This window comes from Nannobrachium achirus, assembly GCF_963921795.1.
Source record: "Nannobrachium achirus genome assembly, chromosome: 11".
NCBI classification, from domain to species: domain Eukaryota; kingdom Metazoa; phylum Chordata; class Actinopteri; order Myctophiformes; family Myctophidae; genus Nannobrachium; species Nannobrachium achirus.
Genome location: NC_137820.1, coordinates 13155687 through 13172978, shown reverse-complemented (window position 1 = coordinate 13172978; position 17292 = coordinate 13155687). Strand labels below are relative to the sequence as shown.

The following is a 17292-nucleotide window of genomic DNA, read 5'->3' as shown; positions in this document are numbered from 1 at the left end:
ATCCATAACTGATCACTCATAGACATTTACGGTCAAGTCAAGGGTGAATCCTCTTGTCCAAATCAGATTTTCAGGCATACACAACTACCATGACACAAGTACCAGTTGCAATAATTGCCTTTCATGAAGGAAACATTATGTCAGTGTGAGACTTCACAGGAACAAAATAAAGAATGTATAACCAACAGAATGGTGCAGCAATACTTTTCTCTTTCCATACAAAAAGTAAACAGTTCAAAACAAGATTGGTTAAGATATCAAAGCCTACGGATCAGCCAGAGGTTACTAACGTGTGCTGATGTGATGTGCTGCTTCACAAGATAATGTTACACTGGGGATAAAGGATCCATTTTTAAATATGATTATGCAACCCTGACCAATTCACCCTTTGTTAGCCTTCTGGTTGGTCCCTGACTAGCCTCGGAAACCCAGGCTTTTATTTTGGCGATAGGAAGAAAAATAAAAGCCTGGGGTAACCTGCTGCAATTTCTGGCATAGGAAGTGGGAGGCAGGCCATGGCACAGATTGTGAACCAATAGGATCCAGCGGCTGTTTTCAGCCGGTGAATCCACCCCCTCTAGACCAAAATCAGCCTGTGTTAGGGAAGGCTAGTCCCTGACTGACCAACTAGCAGGCTCTATCTGCCTTGTCCCGCCCTGGTTCCACCGTTTTTTATGTTGAATTTGCTAAAACATAATTTTTGGAGAAATAAAAACATTTAAAAACATGCTGAGTCACTATACTGCCACTGAGCAGCTCCATTTCACTGAAACCAAGTTTGAAATGAGAATTGAATACACAGAATAACAATACGAAGCAACTGAATTACAATGGTAGTGGATGGAGTGTCCCACCGAATGTCCCACCAAGACACAGCAACCAATGGGTGTGAAGAGGGGCGGGACAACGGGCGGGACTTGACAAAGGGTGAATTGAAGGTTGTGAACATTTGTTAAGCTTAATGATACAAGTTAATACTCTTATTCATAACTCAATACATTGATAAACTACTACTGAGAATTGAAGGAGCACTTGTAATTAGATTAGCTAGTGCACTGGTATGCTGTCTATTGCAGAATAATGATGGAGAATATATATAGCTATATAAGCATTGAGATTAGCTTATTATTTTGCGAGTCGTTTTATTTTCATGGCAGCTGACCATAATGTTCAGATCACATTATGGTTATTATACACATGAAACCTTCTTAGGCTAATGCTCTAAGGTAGGAAATGCCATAATAAGCTGATCGGCATCAACTCCTGCTATGCTACAGCAGTTGTAAGAATGTTTGGTCTCTGGTTCAATGAAACATACCAGTACTCCTGTCATCTGAGGACCTATTTGAAACAAATCAGAAACCAAATCTGGGCCTCAAGCCAAAACTTAAGAACTGCTCTTGTGGATTTAGACTTGAATGGTAAAAGGAGAATGGTCATTTCAGGCAACAAGGAATGAATGGAGAAGCAAGAAACTTTGACATAATAGCAAGGATGACTGGGCGAATAATGCCTGACTTGCACGTGCTTGTGCACAATGTTGCGCAGCGAAAATAGCAGATCTACAAGCTCACAACAGTGTTGTGAACATTACACTGTCATAAATGATCTGATACACAGTTCATTTGAAGTTCGATATCAGTAAGTCATGCTAAACGAAGACACACACTTAAAAAGAAAATGAAACAAAATAAACACAAAGTAACATTGTTTACAGTATAAGAGTAATACTATTGCTGTGCATGTTGAAAACTTACATTGTTTCAAAATTATTTTATCGTGTGGAAAAAAAAACATTACAAGGAGTATCATTGACTACATTGTAAAAAGGCACAGTTGGCAGTCCTGATTATAAAGTAATCTGAGATAATGTGCTTAGAGTTGAGTCTTTCAGACAACAGGCACACTATCAAGCCAACAGAAGCGTGTGGTAACACATTCATGCACGTGCGCGCGCACGCACGCACACACACACACGCACGCACGCATGCACGCACGCACGCACAAACACACACACAAACACACTGTCCTTTCACCATTCACACCAATCGCAGCACACAGTCTCCAAGAAAACGGCATGCTAACTCTAAAACACATGTACACATCCTATTTCTCATCCACCACAACGCGTAAAACAAATACTTAAAACTCGTCCTTGGTACAATGGAAGGCTGTGATGGAATGATAGGCATAGCAGAGTAAAAAGATGGAACGTTCATTCATCTGTCCTTGGCTGTGATTGAATTCCTTCCTTTCCTTAATACTTTACTCAATGTTCATTATGAGGCATCATAAGGACTTAATAGCATATTTGTATTATTCTGATACAGCTTATCACATGATCATTGAATAAGTAAAAATATTGTTTAAAATCAAAAACAATCGCAATCCTTTAATTCTTTATTCTACTATGACCGCAGCAAGGTATAATCATTTTTGAATATCACATTCTAAATACGTATAATGAGCTCAGAATGTTTCTAATATGTCTAGAATGTCTTATAATACCTCATCGGCAGCATTTCGTGTAAATTGTCCCTTGTCCATGACCACGTGAGGAGAGTCTACGAGGAAGGCCGAGGAGAAGTTTGAAGAGGAAGGCACATATTTGAGACAATCACAAAACCACTCTAGGGGTTTTGGGGCCCCTGCAAGCTTGACTTGAGTTCAGCTTTTCTCCACAGCCTTTTCTAACATCAACGGCATATGGTGGGGAAATGGCTAAATAGACCCCAGATCAGCACTTTGGGACTACTTCAACCTTCACCCTATGCCTGGTCCCATGGAGGCCAGTTGTTTAACTGGAGCTCATTCACGTCAGCAGGCCCATGCGGGTCAGCTTGGCTGACAGGAAGGAGTGCAGAACAAACACCACAGGCTTTGGGCCCGAGTGGAGGTCAAACACCTGCAGGATGGAAGGTGGATGAGGGAGAGGACGGGACAGAAGAAAGAAGAAGGAAGGGGTGGGCGGATGGGAGAAAGCAAAGGAAAATACACAAGTTTAAGAAAATAATGGACATCTTAAAACATTTGACCACACCAGGCATGTAGCATATCGTTGGTGTTGGGTGGAAATGTCCAAAACTGTTCATTTTGTATTTATCATTTTAAAATGGATTTAATCTAGTGAAAATAGCAGATCTACACGGCGTGATTGTAGATCTGATATTTTCACAAGTTTTGTGTGACAGTCTAGTATGATGAAGCAGGGCTTTACTTTACGTAAAAGCGAACAAATTTGAAAACTTGGAGATACAAGGTTTCTCCCCGACAGTGACGATATTGTTCACAATATACACAGGACTTTCTGTACAATGTGCGACTTTAAAGTTATACTATGTAACTTTTTTTATAAAACAAATCTTAAAGTTGTCCTAACTATTAAATCGCTAAAGTTTTAGAACACCCACTCTGTTAATTTCAGCCCCTAAAGCCTTCTGTAAATATGTTTTCTATGATCCTGGCCGGGGTCCGGATTTCGCGGGCAAAATTACGTCATCTGCATCATCTGTATACGTTGTGTATACGTTGGCCAATCACATCGCGGATCATACACACATGTATCACTACCGGCCAATCACAGCGTGTCTTGCCGTCTCTTCAGGAAGTAGCCTCCCTAAGCAACAGTGTTTACGATGCTGAAGGATTCTTGCCTCTTACTCCCCAAATCCTGGTCAGAAAATTACGTTCTACCCCTCTACGGATTCGTATCGGTCGCGGTGGTTTGCGGCCCCGCTCCGGTGGTCCGCGGCGACACCGGGCGAAAAACGTCCGAAAAAAGCAATACCGCTACTGACCACTAGTTTAGCAACTTACACAGTATAGCTTTAACCAAAAACATGAAGTAAAGATCTCCAGTAACGCACCATTTCACCCTCTGGACCGGCGAAGTCAAGGTAAAGATTTCGGATTCCATCATCAGAGGACATCTTAAGCTTCTCAAACGGATATCTGAACAGCACGGCGCCCCCTGTAGGATCCGCTGGCTCTCGCGTGACAGTGAAGCCCTTCTCGTAGTGCAGTGTCAGACGAACATCTTGTCTGTTCAGCGTGCAGCCTGCCGACAGAGAATGATGATGGAGGTGTTTAAGAATGTGTGTGTGTGACAGTTGAACTCAATAGGGTACAAGACGTGATTCAATAATCCAAAGATCTGTAGAAGTTCCATGTGTATTACTGTTACTTGAACTGTCTTTTAAGCCATTTAGGTCTAGAACTATTGAATGCTTTAACTATTGAAAAATAGCAGATATACAAGCTCACAGCGCGGCACCGAGTGCCGCGCTGTGAGCTTGTAGATCTGCTATTTTTGAAAAAAGTATTGAAAATGTGTGCTAATCTTTGAATATATGTATTTTTAAAGCGAACGTTTGTAACTCAAATTTTGCTTCTGGGTGGTCCCTGGAACTAGATATTTTGAGACGGGGGTCCGTGGCCAAATACATTTTGGGGGTCCTTGACATGAAAAAGTTTGAGCACCACTGACATAGAAACATAGGTTTTTCCAAAAACCTCAGAAGGAGACACTAGAATCGGGTAAAAAAAAATCAAATGTTCACGATTTTTCAAAAATTGCAAAAAATCCTATTTTTCAATAGTTTAAAGCATAAAATAATAATACGCAATAATAACGCGTACCCGGACTAAATGTATTAATGTTCCTCCACCACCGTGTTTATGTAGCAGCGGGACATGGAAGGAAAAAGACAAACGGTTTCCAGGCCGGTTACTGCAGCCAACTATTGTTCTTGACTGAGTGGAAACATTCCCCTCCACTGGCACAGACTTCTGCTTTTCCTACACAGAGTTTCTCTCTGTGCGACATTTGCTCTCTGGTACATTGCTACAGAGTCACAAGTTGCCAGAAACTTCCTGTGACAGGAGACTGCATATAAAGTACCGTACATAATACGGTACAGTATTTATGTTCATAAATGATTGTATGGCTGATTACAAATTTACAATAGCTAGTAGCTGATTGGCAGCTGATTGCACTGTCTGCACTGTCAAAGAGCAATAAACCTAATCCCATTTAAAGGTGTTCCAGCCAACATCCTTTATTTTATTTTATTTGTATAGCACCTTTCATGACATGAAATGCAGCTCAAAGCGCTTTACAGAGCAGAAGATGAAGCACAAGTGCTTAACAGAGGAAAACAAAATAAAAAAATAAAAATAAAAATATTAATTACAATGATTACAATAAAGCAGGAAAATAAAAAAATAAAACATTGAAGAACAATTTCAGAACAGTACGGACATCGATTAAACTGCACAGGGATTTAAACATTCAGCTAAAAGCAAGAGTAAAAAAAATAGGTCTTGAGCTGTGCTTTAAAGCTATCCACAGAGGCTGCCTGTCTTAGGTGTAGTGGGAGTTTATTCCTGATTATTATTGTATCCAAAGCATTGCCAAATTATCCCCAACAGGAAACTACTTTTGCTGGGTCAGTGGCAGGTCATTATGCACAAAAACACAGTTCAATCAGACACTCTTATTGAGATGAAAACCACTTATTGCAATGACACTGCATCGTATTTGATGTTGTGGCTCTACAACCGTGATGCTCGAGAAAAATATGTGAAAGCATGACACAGACTGAGATCACAAACCCCAAGAAGCCCCAAAAGGCAAAGGTAGAATACTCCCATTCTCTCACTCTTTGGCTTTTTTTGTATCTATTTATGCTCATTTGTCATATACCAACCATATTATTGTTTATATTATTGCGTTTTGTATCATTTCATCTGTATGTAATTTCCTTTCCTTCTTTTTGAATTTTCTCCAACCTCCCTTTAATCGAAAGCACCCGATGGAAATAAGCGATCAAGCTTTCTTGTATCTATCCTTTTGGCCATTGTATACACCTGTATTCACTTGTACATTTTGTCAATAAATAATGTAACCAATCGATCAAAAATAAGAACATGATGCTATACATATTATGAAACCACATTGAATACATGCTGACAAGGTGGAGGGAGTTTCTTTGCTGAAGAGCTGCCATTTGAGGTAGCGGTGAGAGATGTAGAAATATAAGAAGTTAGCTACTTAAATAGAATGTGGGTAGGGGAGGCAGCATTATATCGGTCCTTACACAGTAAAATCCACAGTGTTCATTTATCCATAACTCTGAGATTGTACAAATTTAACCAAAAGGTCTATTTTTTTTTTATTTATTTTTTTCAATTTGTACACTAGAGTTTAAAACTAAGAGGATTTGACTGTGTACTTCCCTGTTTAATTAAGGGTATGGCCTATGGCTAGTCGTAAAACTATTTTCATGGACCCAGGGTTCATGTTATACTGGTGTCCTGAGTGTTCTGTCAGCAGAGAGACAGACCAGGCCTGCCTTACGAACACCTAGGACTTAACTGTAAGAACAGTTATTCACCTCAGGATACTTTATACTGTAAGAACATGTCATCCACCTCAGAGTACTTTCGGTAATATTACCAAACCAACAAACTATGCATTGTTGCGACCGTCAGGTCGCAAGTTACTATGAATAATCCACCGTCTCTCTGTCCGTCCGTCTGTCTGTCTGTCACGTCCTTGGATGGCAAATCACAACCTCCGCCCCTGATTTCTCACATGGCCCTCCTCTAGCGCCACCATCAGGCCGATTTTAGCAAAACACATTTTGGACACTGTTCCTACATATTTTGGCCTAAAATCACGCAAAGCGGTACACAGTATGTCATCAAAATGGATCTGTCCCATTTCCCATATTCCCTCCTGATTGGCAATGATTGCCTTCTAAAGTTTGTGTATGCGACGTGGCGGTCGCTTATCTCCCGATTAGGGAGTCTTACTGGTAATACAGTATCAGTACATTAGCAATGAATGATCTCTAGCAGTGGTTCTCAACCTTTTTACACCAATTGCAATTACCACATAGTTAACACAGGAGGCAAATGTATTTTTTTAGTTTTTGTTGCATCCTTAAGCCAATAATTTGATGACCGGCTCATCAGCCAGATTTAGCTACTATGTCTGTGAACTTCCTGTGCAAACTGTGCTAGCATGGGGCTTTTAAGCCGTGACATCATTTTGTAGGCAGAGGAGAATCTGCCCCCAGAGCATTTTCTGTCCCTCGCTATTTCAAAAAACAACAACTAAAAAATAACGACTAAAGTATAATTCTAACACTTTCCTTTCAACAACAAAGAGAAGAAAAATGTGTAAATAGTAAAAATAGTAAAAAGATTCACGGAAACTGGGGGCAGAAATTCTCCTCTGCCTACAAAATGATGTCATACTTAACAGCCCCATAGTCGCTTAACCTACTGCAGTTGCAACAGGGCTGCTGCCGAGACTGTCAGTGTCTACAAGCTGTACAACTGATTATATTTCTAATGTGCTATTTTATGGGAGTCCCCTCTGTGTACTACCAGAGGGTGTCTCAAGTACCACCAGTGGTACATGTACCACATGTTGAGAACCACTGAACTATAGGATAAGTATACTATGGTAAGTATTGATCGAAAACTTTAAAAACAGTACATTCTCACATGTGACACAAACTCACACTCAATGTTCTTTAAGACAGACAGACATATCATCTTCATGATTTGAGGCATTTTGTTCAACAGGGAGCACTCTTTGCAAACCTTGGAAGCCAATCTTGGAATATAAGTTGGCCTCCTGGTGGCGCTATAAAAGTCAGATGTGAAAAAATGCAGGGCACAGGTTTTTCCTTGGCCTCTAGGGAGTGGGCATACAAGATTTTACACTGATCGGTGGAGTTATAGGTAAAAACACATATCGGCCTGTTATAGCGCCACCAAGAAGCTGAAAAAAAAAAGATCTACTGGCATTTCTTCCTCGGCCTAGTGGGAATGTGCGGGCATAATTTCACGCGTCGCAGTTGTGAGCTTGTAGATCTGCTTTTTTCAGCACGCAACACCTGAGAGCAACCACACATAAAATGACTCTCTTCTCCGCCAGTCCCTCTCTAATGTTTTAGTCTAGTTTTTATTTTGTTGACGAAATTGTCAATATATTTAGTCTTAGTTTTAGTCATCACAGGTTAGTTTTTATTTCGTTTTTGTCAGTGAAAAAAACGCAGTCGACAAACATTTTTCGTCATAGTTTTAGTCGACGAAATCAACACTGACGCACACACACAGACACGCATGGCAGGGGCGAAAACATTATCCCGGCAATGCCTTTCGGCCTGGCAGAGACTACTATGCATTGGACATACTGTGGGGAAATGGGTTCACACACATGTAGACACACATAACATAATATGCACGCATCATCTCACCGATGGAGACTTCTTTGATGAGCTCGGCGGCAGCATGTCCCCCCTGTACCAGGGCCCGCGTCCATGAAGATAGATCCCAGTGCGTCTCTACCCGGAATACATGCGACTCAATGCCCCGTCCTGTGCCTGTCCGCGTGGCAAACACCAGGTCTGTTCCCTGGGCTGGGGAACTCCGGGCACTGCCAGAATGGACCAGTCTGAAGATGGCGAGAGAACCGTGATTTATACTTTGTTGTACTGGGCATGGGTGATATAACTTCAAAACAATATCACGATTATTTAAAACCTTTGCCTCAACGATAGAACAAAAGAAAAATAGCTTAGGCTATTTTTGTACGATACCATTGTACAACGAAGAGGGTCAAGTGGTTAACGGACTATTTAAAAAAACATCTCTATTATTCCCTTATAGGTCAGTAATTAGTTCGAAATATATTTTATAATTAAGTTATTTGTCACGTCTGCCACAGGCACCGTTTGTTTACAAAGCCAAACAGAAATGCAATTAATTGCAATTACAGTAATTGTGTGACAACTAATCGACAACTAAACTTCCATGATCGCGACCGCTTTCATAATTTCTACCATAACAAAATACTAAAAGTAATAGTACAGTACAGATTCTCTTTGTCTTCACCTTGTGGTAGGGCTGTCACAATTATTACATAATCGTCTAATTTCAGTTATTTGAGGTAATCGCAATTATTTCGTCCTAATCGTTTCCATGTTGAGAAATGTTAATATAGTTACAAACACTTTCAAAAAGTAGTGGAAATAGCAGATCTACAAGCTCACAACGCGTCGCATCGTTGTGAGCTTGTAGATCGGCTATTTCCACTATCAATGTTCTTTTTTAAAGGGGTATTTCACTTTCAAAAAAACCTTTGGTAATTTTATCATCTAATCAGACTTTTATGAACACCCTGAACAGTTTTTAATTAGCTTGATTGAATATTTAGATATTTAATGTAAATGTTACCAGGCCCTCCAGGCACAGGGCCTCTCCCCACACACACCCATTGTAACTTCAAACTTCATTTTAACCATGATAGATTCATTAAAAACACACATTCTTTTTTCTGGTGTCTCATACTACCCTCCTTATATGTGAGCAGGCCGTGTTTTTTCGATAACATTTTTCATTTATTTTTAATAATAGTTTTTTTGTATTTCATTTTTTCCATTTTTCCAAATAATTATTAAAAATAAATGAAAAACATTATCGAAAAAACATGGCCTGCTCACGTATTAGGAAGGTAAAATGAGTCTCCAGAAAAAATAATGGGTGTTTTTAATGAATCTATCATGGTTAAAATGGAGTTTAAAGTTACAATGGGTTTGTATGTGGAGAGAAGCCCTACCACTGCTCCCTGTTGAAAGTGGAATATCCCTTTAAGTATAAAATTGACAATTATGTCGGTAATTTCTTTGTATATTTAAGTTATGTGTCATGATTGCCATGTGCAACTTCAAAGCCTAAAAGCCAAACAGAAATGTAATTGTCAACGACAAATACACCATTAAATCGTTAATCGCAAATTATTTGAGTGACAGTTAATCGTCATGTAAAATGACATAATCGTGACAGCCCTACCTTGTGGCTAGTAATGGATGAGTGAGCAGAGGCATGGACCACGCCTCCCTGCTCCAGGGCACCGATTCAAAGAGCAGGATGTCTTTTTCTGTCAGAGCCATGACGATGGGCCTGAACTGGTGCCGTCCGCCATCCAGCTGGACCTATGGGAGACAGGGTTGGACACATGAGCACCGATGCATCTCTAAACTGAACATATATGCCTGATTGTGTGTGTGTGTGTGTGTGTGTGTGTGTGTGTGTGTGTGTGTGTGTGTGTGTGTGTGTGTGTGTGTGTGCGTGTGTGTGTGTGTGTGTGTGTGTGTGTCATAGTCTGGGGTCAAATTAGCTCTGGTCCATCGCGTCACCTCCCGGGGACGCTCTGACAGACCCGTCGGCAAATGAGTAGACCGTGATTTCTCAGCCCCTACCAGTTCAGTCAAAATAAACTAAACTACTTCACTACTCACCAAACCAAAGGTAGTTTTGCATTGTTGAAAGTCTATTCTCCACGGTGGTGAGCCCCTCAGCACCCCACCTACTCTGTAAAATACACTATTTTTGGCATGAAATAAAGTGCATCCAACTCGACCGCCGCTTATTTCCGGGTTTAGAACCATTGTATCTGCGGTGGCCGCTGGGTGGCTCGAGGTGGGTGCGTTTTATTTCATGACAAACATAATGTATTTTGCAGAGTAGGTGGGTTGCTGAGGGGCTCACCACTGCGGAGAATAGACTTTCAACAACGCAAAACTACCTTTGGTTTGGTGAGTAGTTAAGTAGTTTTGTTTACTTTGACTCATGTTGAGCACTGGTAGGGGCTGAGAAAACGCGGTCTATTAATTTGCCGACGGGTCTGTCAGAGCGTCACCGGGAGGTGACGCGATGGACCAGAGCTAGGGTCAAATGCTGTAAATGAAACCAGTTGATTGGGACCGGCAAGTAGATTGGGATCGGCATGTCACCAATTCGATTTCACGTTTAAGTTTAATGATATGGAAATGGAATGAATAAAAATCAATGCTGTGTGTGGGTGTGGGTGTGTGTATGTGCGTGCGTGCGTGCGTGCGTGTGTGTGTGTGTGTGAGTCAGTGTGTGTGTGTGGTGTATGCACGTGCGTGCGTGCGTGCGTGTGTGCATGTTTGTTTATGCCTGACATGCCAGAGTGTGTGTCATGCCTGAGTGATTCAATTTTGGATCGTTTGGTGACTTCTAGTGGTATTAATTAGTGACAGTCTGTTACTGTTAGTGAGTGAGTGATTTGAGTACGTAGGGCCCCAGGAAGTGGCTAATGTGGTGGAAATGGTTATTGACTTTGTGCCTGAGTATTTCCTGTCAACCCAGGCTATGTCTTCAAGAAAAAAAAACCCACACACACATACCGGTACATTGATTCAACAAGTCCTTGAATGAAAACTCCAGCATGGTTAAACTTAACCAGTTTAAGTGGTTAAGTTTAACCATGATGGAGTTTAAGTCTTAAACTCTCAGGGCTCTATACTAGGTCCGCTCCTGTCTTTGCTCTACACCAAATAGCTTTGCCAAAAATAGCCGACCTATAAGACACTGAATGTTTGCCTCCAGAATAGGAACACTACAGTTCATGTGATTACTGATTACCCTTTTTTATTTATTTTTCTTTTAAGATCAATATGAATTGTTCCAGGAAAACATGCCTTTCCTGTTTATGTAGCAGTTACTGTATTACATGTCAGTCACATCTCACCCTCATGCTTCCTTTTAACATGCTGAGCAATATTTTCCTTCACATAATAATCCTGTATTGGCATAATGTACGGTCTACGAGGACAGAATGTGTAAGGACTTGTTTAGCCAGTGTCAGCTAATGTATCTGAGGTGAGGCTGTGCACAATGGATGTGGCAGTAATGAAACATTTGGATAATGAACTCCAGTTAGTGACAACCAAAAGCAAAATACAATAAATAAATAAACAATTATAATTCCAAAGTCCAAAGTCAGTGTTAATTTGCGCTATTTTATTGAGTCAACCCCATTTCCAATTGCATTTATGAGAGAGATTTAAGCACACTTGGTACAGTGCAATGTTTATTTCAGTCTCAGACCTTAAAGGTGGTGTAAGTTATATTTTCTTATTGAAAAAGGTTAAATAGGGGGCACCTGCTGGCCTACCGGTTCAGGCGCGTACCACATAAACTCTGATGCCTGACAGCGTGTCGCGGGTTCGAGTCCAGATCCCGACGACCTTTGCTGTGTGTCACTCCCCATCTCTCTCCCCAATTCCTATCAGTCAACTGTCCTATCAATAAAGGCATAAAAGCCCCAAAACAAAATAAAAAAAAATAAAAAAGTTAAATCGATCTATATTCTGAACATTGCTACAGAATGTGTGTTCAGTGACAGCGGACTCCCTGTCTCTCTAGCTCTTTTGTAAATGGAAAATTCATTTTCAGGGATAACAATTTCATTCATTCAGGGAAGCCAACTCTGGAGAGGCCCGGACTGCTCCTGCAATGCAGCCTGACAGCATGTCGCGGGTTCAAGCCCCGATGAACTTTGCCACAATGTCACTCCCCGACCCGTCTCTCTCTCCCCCCATTCCCTGTCGATCTACCGTATACAATTAATAAAGGTTTTTTTTTTTTTTTAAGAGCTGGAGAGACGGGAAAGCCCTGTTACTGAAAATAACAATGATTACCATCAGATTATAGAGCTTTAACCTTTAAAAAAAAATATATATATATATCACTTACAGGGGCGCCCGCTGGCCAACTGGTCCAGGCGCATATCACTTAGGCCTTGCCACATAGGCATTGATGCCTGACGGCGTCGCCGGTTCGATTCCCGACCCGGACGACCTTTGCCGCATGTCACTCCCCATCTCTCCCCATTTCCTGTCAGTCTACTGTCCTATCCAATAAAGGCATAAAAGCCCAAAAAACTAAATCTTTAAAAGAAATATCACTTACAGCAACTATAATCAGAGCATACGCGAGTCAAATGGCAATACTAAAAACATTTATACAGATATATAGACGTACCTAGACCTGACGTATACACTTTACTTAAATATATTCCCCATCCCATACTGTGTAGATGTGTCAAGTTTGTCTGCCTTGCTCCACGTGAAAGAGTTTTCTTGTGAATAACACATTTCCGAACAACACCCAAACAAAATACCTGTTCAGCCATCCAGCCGACGTGCTTGAGGTGGGGGTGCGAGGAGGTGGAGGCCGGGGCGCCCAGGTAAGCGTTGATGTGAGCCAGGGTCTGTGGCAGCAGGGCAGCGATGTTGGTGTGGACGGCAGTGAACCAGGAGTTGGCAGAGGGGCCGTCTTTGCAGCGCAGCACCACCGTGTGCTGTCCGTCAGGGGAATGGAGCTCCAGCAACCTGGATGGGAAGAGACTGATGAGCTATCTTTACATAATTATCGTCGTTGTCGGGTGGAAACCTTGTATGTCCAAAAATCTTCGTTTTGCATTTATCAATTTAAAAAATGATTATTTAAACTAGTGAAAACAGCCGATCTACAAGCACACAACGCCTCGCACCTCGAGGCGTTGTGTGCTTGTAGATCTGCTGTTTTCACTACCTGTGCGACGGCCTTCTATGATGAAGCAGGGCTCTACTTCGCGAAAAAATGTACACATTTGAAACTTGGAGATACAAGGTTTCTGCCCGACAGTGACACTTAGGTAGAGGGCAATGAAAGAGAGAAAAGTGGGAAGGGAAAATGAATATTTCCCTCACACACACACACACACACACACACACACACACACACACACACACACACACACACACACACACACACACACACACACACACACACACACACACACACACACACACACACACACACACACACACACACACACACACACACACACACACACACACACACACACGTAAAGTGTATGATCATGCAACCATGCTCTGAGAGGCTGACATGGCTTTTGCGGACTGTTACGACAGCCGACTAATCGGCTGACATTTACCACTCCCTCTCACCCAGTGCAAACAAAGGCTGGGCATGTGATTGATGTGCCTTCAGGACGTACCACTGGTGTAATTCAAAGAACGCTCTAACAGGACATGCCCTGCTGGATGATATTAACTGACAACATAGCCAGCAACAGATGATTACGTCAGATTCATCAGATGCCAAAACAAAAAATAAAAAATGTGGGCATCTCTTCTTTATTTTTGATACACCGTGAAGGGAACAGAGAGAGTCAGCCTCAGGTGGGACTGTAACGCAGACCAGGAGGTCCATTTATGTGGCGTGCACACGCACACAGCCCAGGTGGGGGCGGCATAGCTCAGGGGTAGAGAAACTGACATTAGAGCACGAAGGGTTACCGAAAGGTTCCCAGTTCGAATCCGGGCTCCCCCTGAGTTAATGTCAAAGAGTCCTTGAGCAAGACTCTGAACCCCTAGTTGCTCCCGGTGAGCAGGAGTGTGCCTTGCATGGTTTCCTCTGCCATCGGTGTATGAATGTGTGTGTGAATGGGTGAATGTAATGCACAATCTATGTAAAGCGCCTTGGATTAAAAGCGCTATATAAATGCACCATTTACCATTTTTTTTAGGTGAGCCGCCAAATTATTTATTTCGTTGTTTTTCTAATTAATTCTCTCTCACATGCCAAGCATTCCAAATGAATGAATGTAAGTTCTGTAGAGGTAAAAAAAAAAAAAAAAAAAAAGAACTCTCCCACACCCACTTGCAAAACACATATCCAACCACGCCTAAACTCCCACATAATCAGGTATTTCTGTCACTCACACACAAATAAACACACACACACACACGCACACACGCACACGCGCACACGCACATGCATAAAAACAGAAGTGCCATATAAACATCTCAGACCTGTTCTCCAGGTCCGGCATGGTCAGGTTTCTGCTGATGAAGCACATCTTCAGACTGATGACCTTTCTGTCCTTGGAGGCAGAGGAGCTGTTGTGCTTGGGAGAGCCGGAGTCCTCGCTGCCACTGTAGCTTGGGGACTGGGGACGCATGCCATCCCACGGCAGGTCCGCTACCAGAGACGGCTTCTTGAAGAGCGGAGACACCTCGCGGATGTACTTCACTGCAAAAGGAAACACAGGGGGACATGAGGAATGGCACTGACAACTTTTGGGTTGAAGATAGCATTACCAATAATGTATGTGCGTATCTCCAAGAAGACTTCATAAAAACATAAAAGGTTAATGGTCCAGCTTTCAGTTAAAGGGATATTTCACTTTAAAAAAAAAAAAAAAACGTTTGGTGATTTCATCGTCTAATCAGGCTTTTGAGAACAACCTGAACAGTTTTTAATTTGCTTGATTCAATATTTAAATGTTTGATGTAAACACGGCCTGCTCACGTATTAGGAGGGTAGTATGAGTCACCAGAAAAAATAAAGGGTGTTTTTAATGAATCTATCATGGTTAAAATGGAGTTTTAAGTTACAATGGGTGTGTATGGGGAGGGCTCCTGGAGGAGGAGGACTGATAACATTTACATCAAATATCTAAACATTGAATCAAGCTAATTAAAAACTGTCCAGGGTATTCATAAAAGCCTGATTAAAATAACCAAAAGTTTTTTTGAAAGTGAAATATCCCTTTAAGTATCCCAATGAAGCGATATTACATAAAGTTATCAAATAAGCTATTACACAATATTCTGTTTGGCAATTTCAACCCCAGTAATGCAGGGTGAGGTGGAGGGACAGAATACTTAAGGTAAATACTTACTGTATAAACACACTGCTTTTAAGTTGTCAAAGTGATGAGCCAAGCCAATTAAAGTGACTTTTGAATAATGTTTCAGTGACCTAGGACACCTTTTCCCCCATGTACTAATATAAACATGACACTGCTGTAGTTTGTTTAAAGTAAAGCAGAAACTATACCCGACACAAACCCTGCCTTATCTTGAAGGTTAGTTGCGTGACAGTTGGATAAAATGAATGACCTACTTGAATGTATTACACAAAAGTATCAAAAATAGCAGATGTACAGGCTCAAAAAGTGTCGCATGATGCGTTTTGAGCTTGTAGATCTATTTTTGGACATACAAGGTTTTCACAAGACAGCAACGACACATCACTCATTTAAGATATATGGTAAACCATAAACGTAGCCATAAGTGTGGACTGTAAAAGAAAACTTTTTTTTAACGATCTGGAACATCAAACTCCCATTATAAGATAAGATAAAACGTTTGTGTCCAACTCACTCTCAACACCATAAAAAGAAACTAAAGAACAGCATGCTCACTTAGTCACACTATGACAGTAATAAATAGATTAACACACAACTACAGTACATCACACTTCATGCTCAATGGATTACATTTTCCTGGCAGTAAAATGCAAAATCTCAAGTGTTCATTTATCTCCATTAATGGTCATTTTACATTCTCAGAATAAAATCAAAACACTGACTGACTCTAAATTAACTATGAACACATTTGGTGTTCATCCAAATGTAATTTTAGATATATGTATTAGTATTTTGTCCAGATGAAAAGAAGGATATGAATTGTATTTTGGACATGATCTTTTAAAGTAAACAGTTCCTGCTATCTACCTCAGTGTCTAATGGATGTATTGTACTTCAGGGAGGAATTAGGTTTGAAAAACAGAGTTAACTTGGCGGTCCAGCTGTGAGCTTGGCAGGTCTACTGTTTGTAGAAGGACTCCGACTCCAATATAATGGATTTGGTTTCCAAATCTGGTCCCTTGGCCCGGTCCACCTCCTGCTCCCAACAAACCGCCAGTGGTGGAAAACTCAAATGTTTTACTTAAGTAAAAGTACCCATACTGCAATGTAGAAATACTCTGTTACAAGTAAAAAGGAATTCAAAATGTCCTTGAGTAAAAGTACAAAAGCATTGGCATCAAAATTAACTTAAAGGAGTTACAGTTCACCCCCAAAATGACTTTTTTTCTATTGATTACTTATGCCATGGAGAGTAGAGTTCAATAATATTTTTTGTTTTTTGTCACATTCCTAAGAAAACAATTTGATTCGAGTAAATTTACCCCGATTGATTCCGGAACAAATGGGGGTATATTTATTGTTATCACATTTTTGTCTTAGGAATGCGACAAAAACTAAAAATATTATTGAACTCTAGTCTCCATGGCGTGACTAATCAATAGAAAAAAAGTCATTTTGGGGGTGAACTACTCCTTTTAAGTGGGCGCCCGCTGGCCTACTGGTCCAGGCGCATACCATATAGGCTCTGTGTAGTCTGCAGCGCGTCACTGGTTTGATTCCCGAGCCCGACCAGATTTGCGGCGTGTCACTCCCCATCTCTCTCCCCGTTTCCTGTCAGTCTACTGTCCCAAAGCATATCTTTTTTTTAAAAGTACCAAAAGTAAAAGTACGCAGAATTTCCCATTTCTAGTTTACAAATGTCCAAACATCTTTTGAAATGGGCTGAAGTGGTTGATGCATGTTTT

At 41.1% G+C, this 17292-nt stretch overlaps 1 protein-coding gene across 1 annotated transcript in view; it reads right to left on the bottom strand.

Annotated features, from left to right (window-relative positions):
- sntb2 (syntrophin, beta 2) overlaps window positions 1-17292 on the bottom strand; it is a 33425-nt gene continuing 16133 nt past the window's right edge. The window contains exons 2-7 of the mRNA XM_080737631.1: window positions 14706-14925; window positions 13007-13217; window positions 9868-10010; window positions 8274-8470; window positions 3867-4057; window positions 1-2905 (exon numbers count right to left, since the gene is read on the bottom strand). Of these exons, the coding sequence (XP_080593757.1) occupies window positions 2813-2905; window positions 3867-4057; window positions 8274-8470; window positions 9868-10010; window positions 13007-13217; window positions 14706-14925 (1055 nt within the window). The 3' untranslated portion in view covers window positions 1-2812. The remainder of the gene's footprint in view (window positions 2906-3866; window positions 4058-8273; window positions 8471-9867; window positions 10011-13006; window positions 13218-14705; window positions 14926-17292) is intronic.